At 45.9% G+C, this 16,351-nt stretch overlaps 1 protein-coding gene across 1 annotated transcript in view; it reads left to right on the forward strand.

Annotated features, from left to right (window-relative positions):
* Positions 1-2,144: 2,144 nt before the first annotated feature.
* The window catches only part of plcxd3 (phosphatidylinositol-specific phospholipase C, X domain containing 3), a gene marked incomplete at its 3' end in the record, with an annotated part of 21,172 nt that continues 6,965 nt past the window's right edge, over positions 2,145-16,351 (forward strand). Inside the window, exons 1-2 of the mRNA XM_080765550.1 lie at positions 2,145-2,261; positions 16,345-16,351. The exon at positions 16,345-16,351 is cut by the window's right edge and continues 250 nt beyond it. Coding sequence (XP_080621676.1) covers positions 2,156-2,261; positions 16,345-16,351 — 113 coding nt within the window. The 5' untranslated portion in view covers positions 2,145-2,155. The remainder of the gene's footprint in view (positions 2,262-16,344) is intronic.

The raw sequence follows: 16,351 nt of genomic DNA on the forward strand, positions 1-16,351 counted from the left end.
ATTCTGAAATCCTATCTAAAAAGGTGAGAACCATATAGCTTTTTTCTTATCATAAGCTAAACATTTCTGACCACTGTGGCCTTGTCTGGAATAAAATCAACTAACTATACATGAGGTACACAGTATATACATGCCACGGTACCAATCAACGGGTATTTGACCACAAACACCCAATCTCTAGTCATGCCCATACATTACACATGTAACTGGTAAGCAAATTCTTTGCTGTTTTGTTTGGCAATTCAAATTATGGACCTTTTGTATTCAGACAATTCAGTCCACCAGGAATATAACATTTGCATTGATTCCTTTTGACATCACAGATTTAGAGCTTTATATTGTGTGGGTGATGGGATTGGAATGACATTTATGATTTGATTTCTCCACTTCGGTAGAGAGGCAATGCTATTACCTGGGGGATGTTATGCAACCAAATAATTCAGCCAATGGGATCAGGGAGATCAACTGGATTTGATCGACACGCTGAAAATGAAGAAAGTGACAGAGGCATCTGCCATCGGCTGTTGCTTATCTACCACATTACTTAATGAACTGACATAGGTAGGTAGGCTATCCTATAAATCTGCAGTCCTACTCTTAACCCATTTCTCATATCTTAGTATAGGACATCATGTTATTATAGTTATAAGGCATGGCCATGGTAAAACGTGAAACTGTAAAGCTAAAGCTAGACTGAGGATGCGACTTCCTCGATTTGGTGAATTCTTAAGGTTGAAGAAGGCTATATAACAAGATCAGACAGATTCAGCACCACAAGACTGGACAGCTCCACAACAGGCTCCATCCTTGAGGCCAATCATTGTTTTCACTGATTGTCTAATGAGTGTAGTAGGGTATGCCATCCTTATTCCTTGGCCCATAGGCCTAGTTCTAACTTAAATTATTTTGTTCTTGTGCATGAGTTGATTGAATGACATCACTCCTGTTTTAAACGGTGCTTTTAACTTGAAATTGCTTTCTTGCAACAAATTTAGAAAATAGTTTCAGAAAAGTTGAAAGGAAACTATTCCACAATCTCTGAATGCTATAGCATTTGGAAATTGCGAGGGGGAATAGTCTGGTAACGTGAGACTAGTCCTATACTTTAACAACTTCACATCATTTTCACCAGGCTATATATCTCTCAAGCCTATATGGTGAACTTTGTAAGACTATTCCATTGTATTTTTGAGAGGTGCAGGGCACTAGCCCCTCCTATGTCCAGCTTTTTAGTGTGCGTGTAGACGCAAACTTTGTCCTAACACAAACATTAAATGCCATTGATAATGAATGGCCCAGTGTTTCTGTAAACACAAACATTAAAAGCTGGACATAGGATGTGATTGGTCGGAATGAGATGATGTATGGTGATAAGAGCGCCCCACGGTGTGATCTTTTCTATAGGCCTATAGCCTGCCTAGCCCAGTGGTTCCCAAACTGTAACACAAACATTAAATGCCATTGAATTGACAATGAATGGACAATTTTGTTGAGTAACAGTAACACAAACACAAACATTGAAGACAAAAGTGAGGACGCAACTTGTGATTGGCCAATGAGATGATGTAATGATAAGAGCGTCCCTCACTTCACACGGGTGTGATTTTAATAGTATTATTTACTTTTAGGCTATAATATTATAAGTAATAACAATGATAATGATGACGAAGACAAAAATGTTCAATTAATTTGGCCTAGACGCCTAGTCATAATTCTGGCGTAGCCTAATAGTTCCCTTGTCTGTCGACTTAATTAATTTGCAGCCTAATTAACAGTTTAAAGAGTGCGTCTGCTCAGTGCTCACATATTAAAATAATGTGTGAGATGTGTGACTGTGAGTGATAGAAGATTCACCCCTCTTTCGTTGTCTTTTTAAAATGAATGACTGGGAGACCAGTGTTAACGCATGTGCGCGCTCCCGCGAGGTGCATACGTGCTTTTGTTTCACGGCGGGCATGGCGTGTGTGTGGTGTGTGTGTGTGTGTGTGTGTGTGTGTGTGTGTGTGTGTGTGTGTGTGTGTGTGTGTGTGTGTGCGCGCGCGCGCGCGCGCGGCGTGGCCGACTGTGGATTGGTGAGCGAGCGCCGCACACAGAGAGAGAGACTCACTGAAGGTTGGCTTGTAGACACCGGGAAAACGGTTTGCACGGCGGCAGCATGGCTTCGTCTCACGGGAGAAGCAGTGACCTGCGGTTCGCGGATTGGATGGGAAGTTTACCGCAGAGCATGCACACCACCCCGCTCACTAACCTGGCTATCCCCGGTATGTGTTTATTTATTATTATTTGTATTATTATTTTTTTGCATGCAGTTGCTTCAAAGCAAATTTGGAATGGTTGATCATCATGAACGACACACATGCCTGCAGCCTTGTGGATTGCGAGACAATGTTGTTTGACACTTTGCCACATCAGTAAGAATTGCCCTGCTTTTATAGGCTATGTTGTGCCCTTTTGTTGCCTACCACGAAAATTAATCGAGGAAATAATCCTTCATGGGGTTGGTTGGAGGTTGAGACGAGACCTGTTGCGTAAAGTGAAGTGCTGCCATCGTGCCACGCGTATCTCCAACAGAGCAGTGGTTATATACCACGTCCATTATCTGATACTTATTGGTACTTTGTCTTAAAGGCTACACTGAGTATTTAATTGTAGTCTAATAATAAGTCTCAATATAGGGATGTTAAGCGCAGCTATATATTTAATTAATCGCTCAGTGAACTAAAGTTGCATTGATAAAACATGGTCTGCAAGACTGCAACGCATGCCTTTCCAGCGCCTTTATCCAAATAGCGCTTTTATGTGCGTTAAATACCGACGGTGGAGGCAACCACGCAATGAAGACACCACCCTCATCGGGAGCAATTAGGGGTTCAGTGTCTTGCTCAAGGACACTTTGATACGCCAAGGAAGAGGAGGCAGGGATTCGGGATTATACATTTTGGAAATCCAGATGTTTGAAGATATTCGACCAGGGCAGGGCTTATAGTTATCAGACTTCATTCCAGCTCTGAGTCTGATTCCATTCTGCAGATAGAATATGGCTAATTAGCAGCCAGTTAATTCTATATGAGCACTTAGTGTAGGCCTACTTACTGTTTATCTCGAGGAGACACACACAGTGACACCCACACCCACACAGTCTCTCACACACACACACACACACACACACACACACACACACACACACACACACACACACACACACACACACACACACACACACACACACACACAGCACCCCCTCAGTTTAATCCTTCACTCTATTTTATTTTGTACCCCACCCCCTCCCTCTCTCCCTCTGGCTATAACAGATGACACATAGCCTGTATTTATACATGCTTCACCAGAGAGAAAGCTGGGGTGGGGTATAGGACGGAGCGAGGCCGCATTTCACATGAATGTCCTTGGTTCACAAAGAGGTGTGGCGTAGCAGTGACATTGCTTTCAGCTCTCAATGATGCCATGCAGCTGTATGCCCGCTTGTAGGCTACTGTACGCACATATGGGTGGTACTTCTATGCACACACACATACAGTTTAATTATTATTATTATTATTTTTTTTCGCTTAGCAGTGCTGGAATACACTGAAGTGTCATGAGATGTGTCTTCTGGTGACAGCAGGTCCTGCATGCTGAATCACGTTAGATGTGCAGCATGCGACAGACAACCCAACCCAACCCAGCCCAACGAGGCAGCCTGGAAACATAACATGGCCTGTTCCATCTAATTAGGTGTCATTACTCCTCATTGGCCCCGCAGCTCTGCTGCTGTCCATTCTGCACCAGTGGGATGCAGTCACCCCTTGACTTTTTTCAACCTTTCACTTTCCCTCGTGTGTGTGTGTGTGTGTGTGTGTGTGTGTGTGTGTGTGTGTGTGTGTGTGTGTGTGTGTGTGTGTGTGTGTGTGTGTGTGTGTGTGCGTGTGCGTGTGCGTGTGCGTGTGCGTCATTTGGCTCATGGTTTCCCTAACTAGACCCAATAATCCACAGTACAGTATACGGCAGGGAACGTTTCCATCAGTAAATGTGTTTATGACATTATTGTTTTTGTTATATGTCAACTCATATAATCTAATTTCAAGTTGGAGAGCAGTATTAAGTGTTCCAGATCTTTCTCCAATATAATTTCAGTATTAAGTTCAATGGTACGTTATTTTTGAGCGAAATGAGTTTACTTTTCCAGCCAACACAGCTTGGATGGCTTACACCCAAGACATGATGGCGATTTGGAGTGCTCTACTGTGTGGGTGGGAGGGGTGATGTTGTAATGGCATGGCTTTATGTGGTTTGCCAAAAAGAAATGTTGATTGGGAATGAAGAACTAAGTTGTTGTTCCAGCATGCCTGCTTTAAGTGGTCACACATCTATCTATCTATCTATCTATCTATCTATCTATCTATCTATCTATCTATCTATCTATCTATCTATCTATCTATCTATCTATCTATCTATATATCTATCTATGAAAACGTTCATGTGCGTTGTTGAAATTACAAGTGCCTCAGTGCATGAATGTATGTAACATGCATGCACTGTCTGAGGCAAATGTTATTTCGAGTATGTAAGACATCAGAAGCAATGAGAAATAGTTGGGCCTTTGTAATGTATTTTATAAATGTCGACTCAAATAAAGAAATTAAAATGACCCGTCCTGTCGCAACCATGCCTTCATCATCAGCTGCCTAGATTACTGTGTAGGCCCTGGCCTAATTTACACCAGGGGTGCCACTTTCAAAATGACAAGATCTACTGACCAAAATAATTATAATTCCTTTGCTGGAAATAGTTTAAAGTTATATAAGACACACTTGGAAATCTTTTGTGTTTAACACTCTTGAAAACAAAGTATTGCATTGTGGGTTTGAGCTGGCAAGCCCTTTTGATGTCAATACAAGTGATAGATTATATTATTATTTTAAGGGCATGTCATCTGGTCTACAACACAGCCTTTGTGATCTACTGGTAGATCATGATCTACCTTTTGGGCACCCCTGCTCTACACACAGGACTACCAAAAGGTATTAGACAACGGACTACAACCAATACAAAACTCTGCTGCTCGATTAATACTAACCCAAACAATAGATAGAATAGATTCAATGTCCAGGGCCCTGCATACATTACAGAATCAGACTCTTTTATTGCCATACACTCCATCCGGAGTACCCAGATCCTCCCCAGCAGGTCTACTTGACACAAATCAGCGCCGACAAAAGACAATAGGAGAGGCAGCCACAGCTTTTTCTTTCTATTGACCAAAACTGTGGAACAAACTTCCTGGGGAAGTTAGAGAGGTAACTGCACAGACATTTTTAAAGATAAGCTAAAGACACACCTCTTTAGGTTATCCTTATCCCCCAATAGGCCAAGGAAGATTTTTTTTAAATTTCAACTTTAACTTTATTTGGTAGAAACAACACATATTGATGAACACACAAAAACGCATACAAAAAGGCATACAAAAACAATAAAAGCTTAGGATGTAATCTAAATACAGGTGTGCATTTTGTGGCATCTTTGGTCCCGGGGGGAGGGATGGGTGGGATTGTTTGTTGTTTGTTTTTGTCTTCCTTTTCTTTTGCTGTTGTATGTGTATTACTTGTTTTGTTTTCTTTATCCATTCATGGTGTTAACATGTGCTATTTTGTCTTAAATAAAAAAACATTTGATAACAAAAAAGGATGTAATCTAATTAAATATGAGTCTTTTCTAGGCTGACGAGTGATGGACATAATGGGATTGTGCTCTGGCTATTGTTGGACCTGCTACTGTAAAGTGGTGAGTGCCACAGTACACACTGGCTGGCTGTGGTTGAGACTGTGGCGACACAGAAAGAATGGAATGATCAGCACAGGTGGGCTGCCACAGATAAACCTGCTTCTCTGTGGCACTGTCAGCAAACAGGCTTTGCAGCAGTGTCTACTGGTGGAATGTGCCGTTGTGATTCTTGGCTTCCCAGATTTCACTGTCACTGGGAAATGGGATTTCTGGTATTTCTGGAGTCAATGGGTTTACTTTCTAATCTGTGGAGTGTTTGTGGATTAGAATGCAATGCTGCTAGGATTTTGTTTATTTGTTAGCACTTGCTTCTTAACACATTTTGTACATAATACGTCCTGAAACGTCATAAGGATTGGAACCGAGAGGTGCCTTAGACGTCTGTGGACGTCCTAGCGACGTCCAAACGACGCGGGGCGAGATGATAATATTCAGAATTATTCCTTTTTTTTTTTTTGGCATTTCGCTTTTCGCTTGCCGTATGCTAACGCTCTGTGCAAATATTAGCTTGTCATTGACTCCCATGTTAGCGCGGCGGAAAGAATGACTCGTATCTCCTGATCCAGGGCGCTCTCCGTGGTGATGAATGGATCGATATGCTGGCGCTGCGTTTCTGCTCCTCATCCGTCTCTCCCGCAAAATATGAACTCTTTTTGGAGCATATATAAATATATTAAGATGATCGGAGATTGTGAGGTCACTTTGTCAGTCAACTTTTTTAAGAACGTATTTCCGGTTACTGGCTTTCAAAATAGAAGCGATCACTACTCTGGCGATTACTCTGGCGCAAGCAGCGCCTTTATTTTGATGCAGTTCCGGTACTAAATGTGTTAATGTGCGGGATTGTGTCTTAATTTTGACTTCCTACTGTCACGGTCTGTGATGTGTTATGTTTTCTTGTATACCCTGTTCTTGGTTTTTGTTATTGTTTTACGTTTCTGTTGTGTTCCTGTGATTTTGAAGTATTGTGTTTTCCCTGTGTCTTAATTAGTTCCAGTTTGAGTTTCACCTTTAACTTGTGTACCTTTTATTTTGTAGTATTGTTTTGTGCCTTCCTGTCTGCCCCTGTAGTTCTGTACATGCCTTGTCTAACCTGTATTGTGATTAGTCTTTGTTTTCCACCTGTGTCCTCTTAGTCTCCCAGCCAATCCCTGTCTTGATTTAGATTTTTGTTTCACCTGTGCCTAGTTAGTCTGTCTATTTATACTCCCCTGTTTGTTCAGTTCCCTTGCTAGTTCGTCACTTTATGTCAGTAGTGTTCTCCTCGTGTACCCATGATTTAACTCCTAGTGTACTTTATGTACTTCAAGTTCCTTGTCAAGGGTTTAAAAAAAAGAAAAAACCTTGCATTGAAGCTCATCTGCCTGCGCCTATCTGTCTGCTATTGAGTCATAAAGCTCCTGCCTTTGCACTGTGACACCTACCATATTTAGCTTGTTTGCAATAAAAGATAGGCAATCTGTCCAGGAACTGAAACCTGGTAGTTGAAATCAGAGACATCGCGATCACAGCCCCACAGAGAGTACCTGATCAGATTGCCATGCATACATGCCATGCAGATTTGCATGAGACTGGATATATATTTTAATCAGACAGTATATCCTTTGGGAGTAGAGAGGCTTTTTCAGTGGCTAATGCTGCACAGAAAGAGCCCATGAAAGTATGGAGTCAGATCAGTCTCAAGATTAATGAATCCACACAGGGTGATTCACAAACACACACATAAAGACACACTCAGCAAAGGGAGCCCAGCAGCATTATGGTTTCACCAGAGACAAAAATGAATAGCATACCTTAGGCCAACGGTTTGAAGCTGATGAGGGAGAGCACTTGTTGTAACGCACAGTAAGTGATCCTTTGGGGCCGGTAGTAGAAAATCCATCGCATAAGAAGCATCCCCTGGACTTCAGGTATGACACCAAAGAGAGCAGCAGCATAGAACAACAGCTCCCAGCAAGGTCTACTTTATTTCCCCTAAAAACTAACTATATTCCGAAATATAAACACAACTATCCATGTGGTCATTGTGCTCAGTGTGGTAATACACATAAGACCTCCTTTTTTAACTATCCTCATACTGGCAAGAAGTTCAAGATCAATAACATTATTACTTGTGTGTCAACCCATGTGGTGTATATATATGATCAAATGTCCCTGTGGTTTAGCATACATAGGCAAAACTACTAGACAGTTAAAACAGAGAATGAGTGAACATAAGAGTTCGATCAGAAGAAACGACCGTGAATACCCTGTTGCAGTACATTTCAATGACCTTAAACATGACATCTCTACTTTCCGCTTTATTGGTATAGAACAAGTCAAACTTACAAGAAGATTTGGTAACCACGATGCCACGAGGACCTTAGCCGTGAATCTATCAAACCCATGTGGTTAGATCACCCGCCTGCCACTTAAGCCCCCTGAACAGGCGGGATGCAACCTCAGATATGGCAGGGTAAACACCATGAGCTCATGGGAGAGAGAGATGAGTGAAGATGATTCTAAAGCTGCATTCAGACTTGAATATATATATTCGCTTGGTTCGTTCGTTTGTGTTGCACCAGGTTGCGCCACGCCCCTTCGCGCAATTCTCGTCTTTGCATTGACTTTGTATACAATCGCGCCACTCTAACCATCCAAGTCTGAACGCACCTAAAGATCAGCAAATGGATAGTAAATGGAGACTTTGTGAAATGATGAGTATTTTCTATAATGATATTATCCATTCAAATCTCCAGTTAGCTGCAAATACATACCCAAGGACAGTTATGGCCCTTAAGTGCTTGACTAGGTACACATCCTGCAAAGATTCCTTGCACTTGCCACTAGAGAAATACCGTAGTCTTCTATTCATAGCACAGCATTGATTTTTTTGATGGACAGTCACAGTTGTGACAGTTGCAGTGCGGACTGCAGAAGTGGACAAATTGTTGGTCTGTGTACAAAATTAATGTGGGGGCCACATATGCGTACAGTATTGCATCCCAGGACCCCCGGAGGCTGACATGATTGCGTTCTTTGTCAATTTAGTGAGTCTAAGGATGCAGGATGCAGGCTATTTGCCTGCAAAGGCCCTTTTGCCAACCCCCCCAAAGGCTGATAGCCTGAAAGTACCCAAGCTTTTCTTGGCATAGAGGGGCGGATAAAACTGGCGCTGGAAACCGACACCAGCTCCCTATTGGATCACCATGTGCCCGCTTTCTTTCTCTCTGTTTCTATGTTTTTTCTGTGCATCTGCCCATCAGGATGTTCGTGGCCCACTTCAGGGGAGCTAGACAGTTTTTCTGACCGTTTTAAGGTCATCCTCTGGTAAGGTTGCCATTATTTCTGATCCTAATGCTACAGTTGCTACAGCCTCCCTGCCTTTTGACTCAGCTGTCTAACCTGCTTATGGTCACTCTCTGGGCTGGCTGCCATGACCTGGCTCTAGACTACGCTAAAGGTCACAGTGTGTGTGTGTGTGTGTGTGTGTGTGTGTGTGTGTGTGTGTGTGTGTGTGTGTGTGTGTGTGTGTGTGTGTGTGTGCGCACGCGCGCTAGAGATGTGGCTGTGTACAGTATGTGAATATTTATAAGAGTGTGGGCCCACTGCTCTGTATTTGTGTCTGTGCAATAGTCAGACATTAGTAGACAGAGAGGAATAGAGATTGAGAGCAGAAACAAGATAGCCGAGTCACCCACAGCCTCTTTTGCATAATGTGTATGCACACATGTGTGTCCTTTTCTCCCTTTGTCATTTAAATAAGGTGCAGTCCAATCCATCCTCTTCCACAGGTTCTGATCCACACCGCCTGATAGAGGCGCCGCCCTATCTATAGGGCTGTCACCGTGTCACGATTATGACATTTTACTTAATGAGTAATTATTTGTATGCCAACTATGAGATTTCTCGTAGTTTCCCTCTACACCAGCTGTCTGCCAACTACGAGATATATCAGGTCTGATTTTTAAATGTCTGAAAACATGAACATTTTTATCATGGAAATAATTTTGACAATTATGCATACAATATTATTTGTATGTCATAATTGTGACAGGCCTACCTATTTTACCTCTTGCCCAACCTTGAGATACTGTAGATACACATGATATCTGGTTGCCATAGCACCAGGTCATTTTCAGCATTGACCTTAGCATTATGGCAGCTTCAGGGCCTTTCCATATCCAGGGGTGGGGTGGGGAGCACCTCCATATACAGTACTGTAGAATAGATGCCATGATGAGGCTTCAAAAGCAAGCAACGTTTTTAAAGACTTGTGCATTTAAAGCTATAGAAAAAGATCAAATGAATTGCCAGCAACCACAAAAACATCCTTCAGGTACTACCGGTATTTAAATAACGTGTGTCATGATCTGTCACTCCACAGACCATGTCTCCTCCCTGGCCACTCCCTCATTTTCATCCCATTCACTCACCTGCTTCTAACTCCCTCGTCATTCCACCTGTGAACAATTCCTCAATCAACCTTCCCCCTATAAGACTGGACTCATGACAAACATTCAGTGTCAGTTCATTATTTTGTTGTAGCAGATGCATGTTCCTGGTTTTCCTGTTGTTCCTGGTTTTTGACAGTTTGGACATTTCTGATTTGATTCCTACGTGCTGCTCTAGTGTGAGTTTTTGTCCTGTTTCCTGAAATCTACTGTTGTAAGATTTATGCCTGGATTCCAGAGTTTCATCTTCTTGTAAGATATTTTGATTTATTAAATACTTTGAATTAGACACCGTTTCCTGTGACTCTGCATTTTGGGTTCATCACTCTGCCTCCGCTTAACAGAATGAACTGACCATAATCATGAACCCAGCAGAGTTACTACTTTTAACAAAGAAGGTGTTGATTTTTGAAAGTGTGGTGAATCGTCTGGTGGCCTCTCCTCCTAACCTGCGTGCTGAAATTCGAAGGGAGATTTCAATCCAGCAGCAGTGGTTTACAGAGAGGCCATGGGTGAGCCATTTTGTTCCCCATTTTGTGGTAGTTTGTGGGAGGCTTAAGAACTTTGAAACCAGCTCACTACCACATACTCCTCAGCCATCTACCCACTCCATTAGGGTTGGAGTGTTGAGTTTGCATCCCACTAGCCCTGCCCCTGATGCTAATCAGCAGAAGAACCACTATATGGATTTTTTTCCCCATTTTCGAGGCAGTGAAGAAGTTCTTTCAGAACAACTTCATGCCACAAATCCGTATTATGGCACCCGCCTGGCTCGGGGAGGTCCCCGTTGTGTCAACAAGCGGGGGGATGTCTCCCGGGGTCTCCCAGCCACCAAGCCCACCCGGACAGCCCCGTCACATCCTGCTGCAGTCCCGCCTGTAGCCCTGTCACGTCCTGCTGCAGTCCCGCCTGTAGCCCTGTCACGTCCTGCTGCAGTCCCGCCTGTAGCCCTGTCACGTCCTGCTGCAGTCCCGCCTGTAGCCCCTTCACGCCCTGCTGCACTCCCGCCTGCAGCGGTGCAGCCCCGTCACGGGCCTGCACTACGGCAGCGGGACCCCGGGGGTGTTTTTCAGCTACCTGACCCCTGTTCCTCGCTCCCAGTGACTTTGTCTCCTCCACCACCCAGCCTGCCCAGCACTCCACTGAATGCTGTGCTGCCCGGCGTCCACGAGCCCTTCCCGGCGGCCTCCATTGGTGACCTGCCTGCGCCCTCTGCACCCTCACCGACTGTACCTCCTGCTGACCTGCCAGAGCCCTTGCAGGCCATCTCCCTAGGTGTCCTGCCTGCGCCCTCTGCACCCTCAACAGTCCTTTCAGCCGGTGACCTGCCAGAGTCCTTGGCAGTCAACTTCAGTGGTGACCGGCGTCAGCCTGACGTTATGGAAGCTCTGGCCCTGGGCTTTTTGTTCGGCTGCTTCCGTCAGCTGCTGTCTGCTGGCTCTCCATCTCCAGAATCTGCAGCACCCTCCTCATCCCCTGGGTGTGCAGTGTTCTCTGGGGTCCCAACATCCTCGTCTCCTGGGTGTGCAGCGTCCTCTGGGGTCCCGTCTCCAGAGTCTGCAGCATCCTCCTCCTGTTCTCCGCCTGCAGTCCTGCCTGCAGCCCCGCCTCTGCCTGCAGTCCCACCTGCAGCTCTGCCTCCTCCACCTGCAGTCCCACCTGCAGCTCCACCTCTGCCTGCAGTTCCACCTGCAGCTCTGCCTCCTCCACCTGCAGTTCCACCTGCAGCTCCGCCTCTGCCTGCAGTACCACCTGCAGCTCCGCCTCCACCTGCAGTTCCACCTGCAGCTCCGCCTCTGCCTGCAGTCCCACCTGCAGCTCTGCCTCCTCCACCTGCAGTCCCACCTGCAGCTCCACCTCTGCCTGCAGTTCCACCTGCAGCTCTGCCTCCTCCACCTGCAGTTCCACCTGCAGCTCCGCCTGCAGTCCCGCCTGCAGCTCCGCCTGCAGTCCCGCCTCCGCCTGCAGTCCCACCTGCAGCTCCGCCTCCGCCTGCAGTCCCGCCTGCAGCTCCGCCTCCGCCTGCAGTCCCACCTGCAGCTCCGCCTCCGCCTGCAGTCCCGCCTGCAGCTCCGCCTCCGCCTGCAGTCCCGCCTGCAGCTCCGCCTCCGCCTGCAGTCCCACCTGCAGCATCTCCGGCGTCGCCTCAGCCTGCAGCATTCCCGGCGTCGCCTCCACCTGCAGCTTCCTCTGCGGTCCCGTCGTCTGCAGCGTTTTCTGAGGCCCCGCCGCTGCAGCTCGCCTCCGAGGCCCCGCCGCTGCAGCTCGCCTCCGAGGCCCCGCCGCTGCAGCTCGCCTCCGAGGCACCGCCGCTGCAGCTCGCCTCTGAGGCCCCGCCGCTGCAGCTTTCCTCTGAGGCCCCGCCGCTGCAGCTTGCCTCTGAGGCCCCGCCGCTGCAGCTTGCCTCTGAGGCCCCGCCGCTGCAGCTCGCCTCTTGGGTCCCAGCTTCTGAGTCTGCAGCGTCGTCTCCTGAGTCTGCAGCCCTCCCTCCTGAGTCTGCAGCTTCAGCCCCAGAGCCTGCAGCATCTCCTGTTGCTCCGCCTGCAGCATCACGTCCAGCTCCTGCAGCATACCCGGCTCCGCTTCCACGGTCCTCCGCCTCGTCTCGGCCTCCAGGCCGCCCTCCTGACTGCACCTCCTCAGCCTCCACGTCACGACCTCCGGGCCGCCCTCCCGATGGTGACACTGCCTCATCCCAGTGTCCTGGCCGTCCCCCCGATGGCGCTCGTTCTGCCACCGCCCATCCTCCTGGACGTCCCCCTGAGATCACCAGACTTGCCTCTGGCCGTCGTCCTGGCCGCCCACCTGAAGATCCCCTTGGCCCTGCCTCAGTTTCCCTCCTCCAGGCCCCCTCCACCCACCCTGCTCGTTCCTCATTGAGGTTGGGACGTCTGGGATCCGTCCCTTGAGAGGGGGGGTACTGTCATGATCTGTCACTCCACAGACCATGTCTCCTCCCTGGCCACTCCCTCATTTTCATCCCATTCACTCACCTGCTTCTAACTCCCTCGTCATTCCACCTGTGAACAATTCCTCAATCAACCTTCCCCCTATAAGACTGGACTCATGACAAACATTCAGTGTCAGTTCATTATTTTGTTGTAGCAGATGCATGTTCCTGGTTTTCCTGTTGTTCCTGGTTTTTGACAGTTTGGACATTTCTGATTTGATTCCTACGTGCTGCTCTAGTGTGAGTTTTTGTCCTGTTTCCTGAAATCTACTGTTGTAAGATTTATGCCTGGATTCCAGAGTTTCATCTTCTTGTAAGATATTTTGATTTATTAAATACTTTGAATTAGACACCGTTTCCTGTGACTCTGCATTTTGGGTTCATCACTCTGCCTCCGCTTAACAACGTGGGCAGAAAACTAACCCTTCTTCAGCGTTATACACTACCAGAATGGAAATGTCTCTTGATAAAAACAAATAATAGTCCATAGGTTAGAGGCACCTTATATAGTTCATGTTGATCGTCTTTTATCTCACTCACAAAAATAAATCAGGTTCATTGTAAAGCGTAATGTAGAGTTACTTGGATCAGTAAACTGCTACATCTGTCTGGGATCTATTCTGTATTGGGATGTCCATAATTATGGTTGATGTTAAGTTGAGCTTACTATCATGTTATGAGGAGGCAGGAGGAGGCAGGATCCGTAACAAAATACTGTAAACAATCAAATATCTCAAGAATCAAGGTACGGGGGCATGCAGTCACTTCACCACTAGAAGGTCCTGGGTTCAGAATCATTTCCCACTGGGGGCATGTTCGCTCCTTATCCCTGCCCATACTCTAGGTCGGGTTGGCGACCTAGAGTGTGGAGTTTGCATGTTTCCATGTTCATTTTGTGAACCTACCCTAGGGTAGGTAGTTAGGTACCCTCACAAAAACATGCCGTAATCCTGGTCTCTAACTGTCTCCCCTGGCCAGCCAGGGTCGCCTGATGGAGGGGAAAGGAACTGGTTGGAATAACGTGTTCCTTCCACACACTACGTCCAACTGGGGATACTCCCCCCTGTCCGTTGAAAAGAAGCGGATTGGACTTCTGATGGATTGAAGGAAGCACAAGGTCTGTCCATTCCTCTCCCCAGGTTGGCAGAGGAAAATAAAAAAGATAGGTACAAAGTGAAGTCCAGCGTGCTTCAGCCTGTTGAAGGTAGAAGGGCTTGTCGATGCTCAACAGGAGAATAATACCTGGGCACTTCAGGAGAGACTACCCAAATAAAATACTGGAGCACTCCACTGGTCTTTGGATCAGAGAGAATAATACCTGGGCACTTCAGGAGAGACTACCCAAATACAATACTGGAGCACTCCACTGGTCTTTTGGATCAGAGAGAATATTACCTGGGCACTTCAGGAGAGACTACCCAAATAACATACTGGAGCACTCGACTGGTCTTTTGGATCAGAGAGAATAATACCTGGGCACTTCAGGAGAGACTACCCAAATAAAATACTGGAGCACTCGACTGGTCTTTTTATTATTTCGCAGGGATGATGTGACAAAGATGTCACCCCTGCAAAACAATAGTGTGACCTTTTGTCACATCACAGATTTACAGGTGTAAATAAGTGGGTGAAATTTGTTTCTGCATAAGCCTTCCATAATTTTTTTCAGAAAGGGAGTAGGAAAAGGAGGGTAGAGCATGGAAGAAAACAAGTCCGTTTCAAGTTAAATGTTTCAGTTGACAGGCCAGACTGGTGACAGGTGCATGAATGGATTAACGAGATTCCCACTGTCCCAACCTGCTATCTAGCTAAACCACAGCCATGGGAACGGGCGTGGCAGAATCAGTGGGGAAAGAAGACCCTGTTGAGCACAACTCAACTCAGTCTGTTCCAAAATCTGGTGGTCTTGCCCTTGATACTATGATACTACAATATCTGAGCATGTCATTAATAAGACCTCCAAAGATAGCTGCCCTGAGAGATAAGCAATTTACCAAGAGAAGCTTTTTGGATACATACGGACAGACTATGCCTGAAACGTTTGAAAATGAAAAAAGGTCAAATCTCTGCCAGGAGCCAATAATAACACTTCACTTACACTGACCCATGAACGTCACTCTGCAGTAACGCCTCTCTCTCTCTCTCTCTCTCTCTCTCTCTCTCTCTCTCTCTCTCTCTCTCTCTCTCCTTCTCTCTCTCTCTAAGCAAAATCACATGTCACATAGATACATTTGTAGAACAAACATCTGACCCACCATAATCAACATAACACAAAAAAGCCTTGTGTCCATTGTGGTCCCTTAGTATGACGTAGTGTGGTGCTGTTGAGTACATGAGATGTGTAGAGTTCATGATGTGAGCAAGTCCCTGAGGGAATGCGCAGGTGTACTTGTACAACAGGTTGTTTTGTTCACAGTCGGCAGGTCAAAAGTCCGATTCCATTAAGCGCGGTAGACATGGCACCTGCACCTGATCGTGGCCATTGTAGCCAAAGCTTGTGATTCTCACGAAGATGCTTGCATAATTACAAAAAATGGTATGGATGTGAATTTGTCTGTGCACATGCAGGCTATATATATTGTAAATATAATGTGGGTTGCTGTTGGTGGTGAAATGTGTGTGTTCACTTTTCTGCCCTCACTTTTATCTTCAATATGTACTTTGCTCAGCCAATCAAATCATCGCTATGGGGTGAGCAGCCAATCACAAGCCAATGTTTGTGTTCACACAAACCCAGAAAGCTGAGGAGGGGCCCTCAAAAAAATAAAGATTAATGGACTACTATCAGAAGGCGCTTTATTGTCACATCACAGTTTTACAGGTTAAAAAAGTGGGTGGAATTTGTTTTTGTGCATAGTTCCCATCGTGTCATTGTTTTTGTGCATAGTTCCCATCGTGTCATTTTTCCAGGAAAAAACAAGAAAGGGAAGAAGAGAGAAGGAGTAGGAAAATAAAGTTTGAGTGCTTTTACCACAAAAAGTACAGGTAAAGGGTTTTCTTCTGTGTGGGTCTCACTTAGACATTTACAAGCTTTTGCCACAAACGGTACAACCAAAAGGTCTCTTAGCTCATTCACAAGCTATGCTACAAACTGTACAACAAAGACCTGCACACAGCCTCACATTCCCTCCACAAGTTGCAACTAACATACTGTACATACATACTTCCTTATTATTCCCCCAGGTTCCCA

This window comes from Protomyctophum bolini (genome assembly GCF_963924005.1).
Source record: "Protomyctophum bolini genome assembly, chromosome: 6".
Taxonomy (NCBI): Eukaryota; Metazoa; Chordata; class Actinopteri; order Myctophiformes; family Myctophidae; genus Protomyctophum; species Protomyctophum bolini.